Source organism: Malus sylvestris, chromosome 1, assembly GCF_916048215.2.
Source record: "Malus sylvestris chromosome 1, drMalSylv7.2, whole genome shotgun sequence".
NCBI lineage: Eukaryota > Viridiplantae > Streptophyta > Magnoliopsida > Rosales > Rosaceae > Malus > Malus sylvestris.
This window is the reverse complement of record NC_062260.1, coordinates 12,060,214-12,069,165: the sequence shown is the minus strand read 5'-3', so window position 1 is coordinate 12,069,165 and position 8,952 is coordinate 12,060,214. Positions and strand designations below refer to the sequence as shown.

Genomic DNA, 8,952 nt, shown 5'->3' with positions numbered 1-8,952 from the left:
ATGATTAAATCTTGTATAAAATTCGTATTATCTAATTGGTACATATTGTTGTAATTGGACCTTAATATACGATACCATTTTGACTTAAGTGAATTTTGAACAATGGGTTTGTCTTTGCCACAATATATTTTTCTTGAGTACATGAAAATCATCCTATAATTTCAAATATGAAGTTCGAGTCCCCTCAGAAAACCAACCAAAGAAAATGAATTTCGCACTCTCTTTTTTCAGCTAGCACTACTCTTTTCATGAATAAATTATAGAAGAATCAAGGAATAAGGGGAGAATTGTAGAAGCAGAAAATATAGTGTGAAAATTGTTACCATTTTAAAGAATCGAGTTCAAATATATTTTTCTTATTGTCAGTTTGGTATTGCTTATATTTTTTTAGAGTGCTTATAGATCTACCCTATTATCCTATTTTTACACCCACATTATGTCCCACCTACCATAAAAATTAAAAAGTTAAAATGTTATTTCTCCAACCACCATTATTCCTAAAATAACCTCTCTTTTTCTTTTTCAAAAAATAATATTAATACATTTTCTAAAACACACGTCATCCTTCCTTAATTGCAACACCGCACCTCCCTAGCCTCATAAACACCTCCACATCAAAAACCCAAACCTTTGACACCTGCTTGGCGGCATCTCCTTTGCAAAAAGAGAGAAACGGGAGGGGGAGGAAGACAAAAGCACGGGGGACAAAGAGAGAGAAATAGGAAGGAGAGGAAGAGAGAGAAGCACGGGGGATATTGCTCCCTCAAATAAAGAGACAGGTTGCTCCAAATCGATTCATTCCAATAAGGATTTGGGTTGTCATCGTCCTCTTCCATGGATACCTCATTTGTTGCATCTCCATTCTGCACGTGACTGGTGGCCGTTGTTGTTCGTCTAGGAGGAAGAGGAAGAGGAAGAGGGGTTGGAGGTGGTAGTACTAGAATTGAAAGGGAGAATGGGGTGGTGCTTGTCGATGGATTTATTTTTATTTTGGTAAGTTTTAGTTTTTCTTTATTCTGCTTTAGTTTATTTAATTAAAATTATAACAAATATATAAACATTGATTTAAAAGTCTTTTTGCTAAATGGGTAAATATGTGATTAATATTTTAATTAAATGGTGGGTTGGTGAGAAAATAAGACGAAGTAATTTTAATAGCACTCTTTTAAAAAAAAAAAAAAAAACAAGAGCGAAAAAAAAAAAAAAAAAATTAAGCTCAAAATTGTATTTGGTAATAGAGTAAAAGCTCACTAATTGAAAAATTACGGTGAGAGAGAGCTGAAAAATGGAAGCAGCAAAATAGCTGCTTTCAAAAACTAGCTTTTTATCCCAAAACACGAGTGAACAGTGGTCAGACATTGTATTTTTTGCTATAAGCATTGTTATAACTCGAGTTTACCAAATACTCATCAACTTTATTCTAAACCTATTATTATTGCAACGGATCAAAAGTAGGTTTTTTCAAATGCATGAGAATACCAACTTAGCCCTGAATCCCACCAGTCCAAAAGAAATACAAGAGAAAAAGACAAGGAAAAACATCATAAAAATAACAAATTTCTGAGTGCAAAATTATGTCAGATAATCCTTCTGATCCAAGGGACAAACAATTTCTGTCGAATTTCACATTTGAACACGAATCGGGGATTAAAAACTGTTTAAGAAACTAATTAAGTTACTAGAAGTTAATGGTGGTAAAAACAAAACATGATATCTGTCACCTGGAGCTAAATCCTATTTAACCAACACGACAAATGAAACCAAATATTAACACAAGACAGACACTGTTTGTTCAGTTAATATATATCCAATGCTGTCTAAGTTATCACCTTGAACAATGTCGTCCACCAATTTTATATAACAGGCCACCACATGGGGCGGTCGTCAAGGCGCAGAGAGGAAGAGAATCCAACAAGACGGAGTCGGTCGGTTGTAAATCCATTCTGCAGGTTATGAAAACTTAAAACACGTGATGTTTGAGCATAAATATTTATGCATGACATTTGACCAAGTTTTATATGTAAATCTGAGTTTACTGGGTCGGGCCGTGCAATGTCAAAAGCGCAGTTATGTCCGGCCCGAATGAATGAAGAACAGGACTAATTATCCTTACTGAAACAAAAAGGTGGATATGCAGCGAAGAATTATCAGCATCACAAATTCATCAAATTAAACTTCAACTAAATTGGCTATAACATTAATCAACTCCACAAATTGCTAACAGTCTTAACCAGTTTTAAGATGTTTTATAATAAACAGACTTGACACGACCCGACTCAAACATCAAAACATCAACAAGACAAGTTACTCGACGTGATGCTACCATCCAGCCAGCGTTCTTTCCAAGTTTCGACTTTTGCAGCTCACTCCTCTTTCCCCACAGCTCAGATGTTCACTTTGATATCACCCACTGGCTAGTTCCGGTTCTTGGATTTCTCCATGGCCCTAGGAGCTATATATGGAACAAATTAACAAACAGGATAAGATGGGATAAGAGTACAATTCATCATTTAAATCAAAAGGTGAAAAGATCAAACGTTTATCTCGTAAAACTATAAACTGAAACCAGTAGTAATCTAGAATTTTAAGACATTACAATTATGCACAGCAGATCCGTATAAAACTAGAACAAAAAAATGCGGGCGTCTTCTGGTAAGGCTAAATGAAGCGCATGGCAACAAAGCATGAAAACTGAAACCATCGCATTCAATCATTCTACATCCCACAGATACCGCAGTTTTTATGCTATGAGCTGAACTAGAAAATAGTTCATGTCAACATACCAACTTAACTTGTTAGATTGTTTCATTAGGACTCCGAGGGGCCACATAGATTGTCATAAATTTGCTTTAAGTTCAAGTCAATTAAGAGGTTGCACTGCCATCACACCTACTGAAGTAAATAGGAAACTCACTTGTCTACAAAATTCACCCATTTCGTTCAGTGCCTCATAAATCTCCCATTTTATCTTTTATAAGTGTTTTTATTTTCCCAAATATCCATCTGACGTAAACACTCTTGCGGAACTAATATTGGTAACAAATCATAAGATTATTGTTAAACACAATCAGTACAAATTAAGAGTAGTCATCGCCAAAGTAGAAAGACAAACCTAAACCAATGGCATCGGAGCCCTTCATTATCTTCAACCTCTTGCATGTGTCAATAAACATCCTGTAAAAAAAAATCCGAATATACGAGATGAGCATCATGGACCATAGGATTTAGAATATTCAACGTCATAGTGAACTACTTTTGTTGTTTCACGTTTTACTCTTCCTCTTTCGGCTATAAGAGCAAACTCATGATATGCTCTTAATATACTGAAAACTATTGAAAATATTGCATCCATAAAACTTCTATAAATAGAAATGAACAGAAGAACTTAATTCAGCATATTCCTGAACAAGGCTATCACATTTTCAAAAGTTTATGAGTCAGTTTAGCATTTGAAATACTTTAATTTTAATTCTACAAGTTATCATCTTTTTGTACTTTATTTTAGAAGAAATACTAAAAATAAATGTGGAAAATAAAGTGTAAATTAAATAGTTTATGCAAGGGTTCAACTGGGCCTCAAAACTTTATATGTTTGTAAACAAGATTCATGTATGCTTTCACAAATTTTGTTGTTCCTGTCAACATAAGCTTTAGTCGATGAATTGGAGATTAAGGACTAAATGTAGATTAATTTAGATTCCAGACCATCCAGTCCCTCAGACGATTAAGATCTCTAGTTTCTTGCAAGTTTACAATACAGTATCGCCCTCCTGACAATGGAGTAATGAAGCATTTCATTAATAAAACTCTCACCCTTCTCATAATTTATTTTTTATTTTTTTATTACTGTTCATTAAAAATAAAAAATAAAAAGTATCACCCTCCATAAGGGAAGTCCTCCCTCTCATTGATGGGGGAATCCTAATGTTCCCCGCTTATAACCCATACATGTAAACTGTACCACGATACATCAAACTTTTACTGTTGTTTGTGTAAGAAGGGTCATTTTACTTCAAAATATATGTTGTACAAACAAAAGGCTTCAACTTTGGGAAATAATGAAACAATGTTTATGCACTATAACAGTTTAAAAAATTCTCCCTGTGGAAATCAATCAGAAAAATACAGGAATATTAGAACTTACTCCCATGGGACATCCCCAACAAGCATCCAGTCACCATCCTTGTCCTCATATGTAAGCACATATTCTGATCCGTGAAGAAGATCTCTCAGCTTACTCTCACTCAGTCTTTCCCTCCCCGGAGCTCCATGGGACCCGTATTGCCCTGAAATCACAATAGAAAAGTGTGGAAATAGGGTCCATGCAGAAATGGAATGTATTTCTATATGTAAAGATATGATATCAATATTAAATAAAGTAGAGCAGTAATTCACCTATGGTAAAACAGCTGAACATCTTTTCCAGAGCAGAAGACAGATCTTGATATGTAGAGTAGGTTCTCAGGTCTACCTTCCTCAGGTAGGGAGCCCCATCCATGCTGACCTTGACAAAAAGTCCACCGGGACCAGGTTTTCCATTCACTTCATCATTGTTCTTTGATGTAGTGGCTAGAGAATTCTTCCTAAATGATCTAATTGGAGGCCATCCAACAACTTGTGCCCTGCCAACCAAAAGTAGATACAATTACGAACAAACCACAGATTTTATATAAAGCTTCAAAGTCGTCCATCTAAAATTCTAACTTACTTAGCAGCTGGGGCACTTCCATTGTTAGAAGCACCCAAAGGGTTATGGCTGCCTCCGTTTGTAGCATTAGATTGTTCTTGTTTAGTGCGTGCTTCTTTTGTTATGGTTGGCTGACACCCAGAAGGCCTGGATGATAGCAGTACATTGATTGAATTCACAGGAAACTTCCCTTGTCCAACAGATTCTGGAGATTCAGAATCAGAACCAGCTGCATGAAACATCCAATTTCCTTCAGTATATGCATTACTTTTCACCTCTGAGAATCCATCCATAGTGTCAGCAAAGCCCCTTTTGTTGCCATTCTTCTGTGATGAGGAGCAGATTCCATCTTTTGAAGGAAGCAAAGGAAACAGTGGCTTCTCGTCAAGTTTCCCCGAGTTCAACAAGCAAAGATCAGGTTCCCGTTCTGGTGATTGGGATCCAGGAAGGCCGAGCCTCAACTCCGTAGCCTTAAAGTTCAGATTGTTCTTAGTCCCCTCTGACAAGTTCGAGACTGTGGAGCTGTCGACTGAAGAACAATCTGACAATCCTAGGTAGTTACGTTCTTTCAGTCCAGAGCTGTTTTGAGAGATGCAGTCCATAGAGCGTGAAAAAGCTACCATAGACCCATTGCTCTGCCCTTCCTCCTCACCACCCAATAGTGGTGGAGACATTAGCAACTACACTATTGCAATAGGGAAACAATATGAACCAAATTATCAGATTCATTGCTTGTAAAACTACCAGCAAAACCAAAACATGAAAATCCCAACAGCACAAGATGGAGAAAGCTTCATTAGTTTAAGGTTTAACTGTCTCATCTAATGGTAATTAAATTCACATTGAGTGAGTCCTAGAAATTTTTATGAACAGAGAATCATGAATTTTCTCATCATGATTTTCCCATCAAAATAATTGTGAGCATGAATAAAGGGGTTTTCAAAAGACAAAAGTTACAAAACTATCTGATAAAACAAACAGTGGCTATCCAGAAACCAGTAACACGTATACCATATTAAACCAAGACAGATCAATATCCCAACGGAACAGATTCAAGCTTCTCCTAGAATAGTTTCCAGTGAGAAATGAAACTCAAAAGGATATATATATGAATAATCTAAAGGAAAAATAGAAATATTTGACAGGATCCATTTGGGAAATGTAGATTAGTCGAAATACAATCAAATCCATGAAGGAAAAAAAAATCCCCAAATTGGGAAAGTGCTCACTGGTCTGCACATATAATCAATGTACCAGAGAACATATATTTATATGGCTTCAGATCAAACCACAAGCCACCATAGTCCAAGCTAAAGGTTCAGATGCCAGGGGGTTTGTAGCTCAAGCGCTTAAGAGCATTTACCCTTGCACCCGAGATCCTAGGTTCGATTTTCCCTCCCCCAAATACCGCTCGTATAAAAAAACTCGGTAAATTCAAACAAACCCAAACCATTACACAATACGTTATGAACAGCTTAAGATAGTTGTAAGTTTGAAGGAATCTCAAGAAGAAACTAGGACATGAAAATCCTACCAAAAATGGAATAGTAAATTCACCGGCAACGAAAGGTTGGAACAAACACAAGTATCCTCCATAAGTTCAACCTCACAAGCTTAATAGGAAATTTTGCTACTTTATGATGTGATTCCATCAGAAACTAAACCAAATGCACGTTAAAAACAAATTGATAAGTGAATCCGTATTTATACTTTCTTGGAAAGGAAAAAGGTCAACTGGGTATTTAGCATTTTGCTTGCATGAGCTAAGCTTTACCATTTAAAAATTAAAATAAAAAATAAAAAAATAATCTCCTTTTTCTCATCTCCCTAAATTTTCTAGGAAACCAAACAGAAAATGCAAAAAAATGTTAAAACAACTTTTAAAAAGAAAATTGTACAGATCCACTGCGATATATAAAAGTCCAAAAAAAGGATAGCAAATTAAGCTGAAATGCTCCAGGAATTTACTCCGAATATTGAACAAAACAATATGCAACTGAAAAAACAAAAAACCCAAAAATAAATAAATAAAAATCAAACCAGAGAGAGAGGCAAGGTTACAGAGAAATCACAAAACACTGAGCTTTCAGAACGAACCCAAAACATACAGAGCATCAAGATCTCAGAACAAAACGACCCAGAAGTCAAAAAAGAGAAAAAAGCTCAGCTGCAAAATCATATACTAAATTATACACAAATATTAATTAAGACTGTAAAAACAAAAGTTTTGAATTAGCAGGAAAACAAAATAAAAATGGGAATATTGGTAGCACGCACCTGGGGAACTTGTGTGGATCAGACAAGGAAGAGAAGACCGACGAACCCTTTTTCTGAATTCTCAAAGAAAATGCAAACAAAGCATCAAAGTAAAAGCAGAGAAAGAGGGGAGAGGAAGAGAGGAGAGAGAGAGCTTAGGACCCTTCCATTAGGCAGAAAGCAACAAAAGCTGTATTTTTTAGGCTGAGCTCGCCGAGGAACTCGAAGCTCAAAATAATTAATATATTTTGTTGAAAAGAAAAAGAAAAAAGTAGGGGTATAACTGAAAATACGGCTAAAAGGTGGGGTTTTGTAATTATATTAATGTATGCTTTGTCTCCGAAAATACGGACCGGCTGGTTTTGCACGGCGCCGATCTGGGACAGGAATGGGGAGAGGATTGAAGGCTCGGATTGACTCTGTTCACTGAATCTGAGCCGTCAATTTTTGGTTCCGCGAAAAGATGTAGTTCTGGCGCAAGGATCAGGATCCTCTCCTGAGCAAATGGAGAGGATCCTTCTGACCGGGTCCATCGGACCGTTCAAAAGTTATCCAACGGTTATAATTATTATAACTTTTAGTGGAGCCCCTTGTTTGTAACCGTTGGATAAATTTTGAACGGCCCGATGAGCCCGATCAGGAGGATCCTCTCCATTTGCTCAGGAGAGGATCCTGATCCCTGGCGCAAAGACGTTCTCCGTTTTGCTATAACTACTCGTTACGTTATTGTTTATTGCTTTGTCAATTCGCTTAAATGTTAAAAATGGTTTGTGCATTTTACCTGTTGGGTCAATTTTAGTTTCCGTCTCTTTATTTTGGCCGATTTGATTATCGAGTTTCAAATCGTTAGCCAATATAGTCAATTCCGTTAATTTACTGTTAAATATTTCATTTTAAATTTATTTAAGAAATATGGAAAGCTTAATGTAAAATTTAAATAAACATAACATAACGTAACATAACAGCATCTCTAACCACGAACGTGCAGACTGCAGTGGGAAGGGAGATCCACAAAGGAGGAGAAGGGATGCAGATCAATGCTACGAAGATGGTGGATGCGGATATGACGCGGAGTTGTATGCGGTCAACACTGGCGCAGGAGAGCAGAAGATGGACAGCAACAGAACGTCGACGTATCACTAAAGAAATAATGCGGAATTCGATGGAATTTTTTTCCAAAAGAGATATCGGATGGATGGTTACGGGGTGACTCATGGTGGTGGCTGGGATTAAGGGTAGAGGCGGAAGGGTTTCAATTTTTTTGTTGTTGAATTTTTTTTTTTTTTTTCCCTTACTTTTTTCTTTCTTTTTTTATCAATTTGAAACATGTAATCGGTCGTAAGGGTAAAACATAGGACCATTTTAACATCTAAACCTTATTAATTTTTTAAATTATGATCATAAAACTTTATTTTAAGATCTTTTGTTTTAAATTATCAATTAAAAAAAAAGTACCAATGGAAAAGAAAACCAAAGCAATTTATGAATACACTATAATTTAAAATAATTATAGGATTACAACTCAATTCTACCACGTTTTCCGATCGGCCAATTTTTCTGACGAACTGACGATCATATTTTTCCGTGTCAAGGTCATTGTCCTTTTTCAGAATATCGTAATGAATTTTCTCAAAGTTATTGATTTTATTGTGTATGCGCCACTTATTACTACGATCTAGTGATATTCGTTTTCATCTGTACGTAGAAGTTTTAGGTTCGATTCTCGTCAAAGGAGAATATGAACCAAATGACTATGGTTTGCCCATTGTGAAGTTTAGCTCACTCCCGCACCCCTTAGTATAAATAATATCGAATGCATTAAAAATAATTATTGAGTATACATATGAAAAAAAAATACTAAACTCACACAACAAACATAATTGAAGATGAAAATGTTGCACATATTGCTACTTTTCTTGTGAGATCAAGCATTCTAGTGTTAGGAACATAAAAGAGTTAGACGAAGTTGTCTGAATTGCCTCTTCATTAAATATTTTTTGAAAGACGTG

At 35.9% G+C, this 8,952-nt stretch overlaps 1 protein-coding gene across 2 annotated transcripts; it reads right to left on the bottom strand.

The window, feature by feature from the left end:
* Nucleotides 1-2,144: 2,144 nt before the first annotated feature.
* Nucleotides 2,145-7,175, bottom strand: LOC126604434 (auxin-responsive protein IAA9). 2 transcript variants are annotated; one of them, XM_050271999.1, is made up of 6 exons: nt 6,965-7,175; nt 4,709-5,372; nt 4,396-4,622; nt 4,145-4,286; nt 3,113-3,174; nt 2,145-2,452 (listed from the first exon to the last, which is right to left on the bottom strand). In XM_050271999.1, the coding sequence occupies exons 2-6, from the start codon at nt 5,359-5,361 to the stop codon at nt 2,415-2,417; spliced, it is 1,122 nt and encodes a 373-aa protein (XP_050127956.1). In that variant the 5' UTR covers nt 5,362-5,372; nt 6,965-7,175; the 3' UTR covers nt 2,145-2,414. The 2 variants fall into 2 exon arrangements, with proteins under 2 accessions (XP_050127956.1, XP_050128611.1); XM_050272654.1 differs by having other exon boundaries at nt 4,709-5,367.
* Between the last annotated feature and the right edge of the window lie 1,777 nt (nt 7,176-8,952).

What these genes read in the sequence shown, in the direction of transcription:
- LOC126604434 (XM_050271999.1), bottom strand. Translation starts at nt 5,361, where the DNA reads ATGTCTCCACCACTATTGGGTGGTGAGGAGGAAGGGCAGAGCAATGGG. An exon ending in GTTCAGCTGTTTTACCATAG is followed by an intron (nt 4,287 to 4,395) that starts GTGAATTACTGC and finishes TTGTGATTTCAG; the next exon opens with GGCAATACGGGTCCCATGGA. An exon ending in CTCCGATGCCATTGGTTTAG is followed by an intron (nt 2,453 to 3,112) that starts GTTTGTCTTTCT and finishes TTCCATATATAG; the next exon opens with CTCCTAGGGCCATGGAGAAA.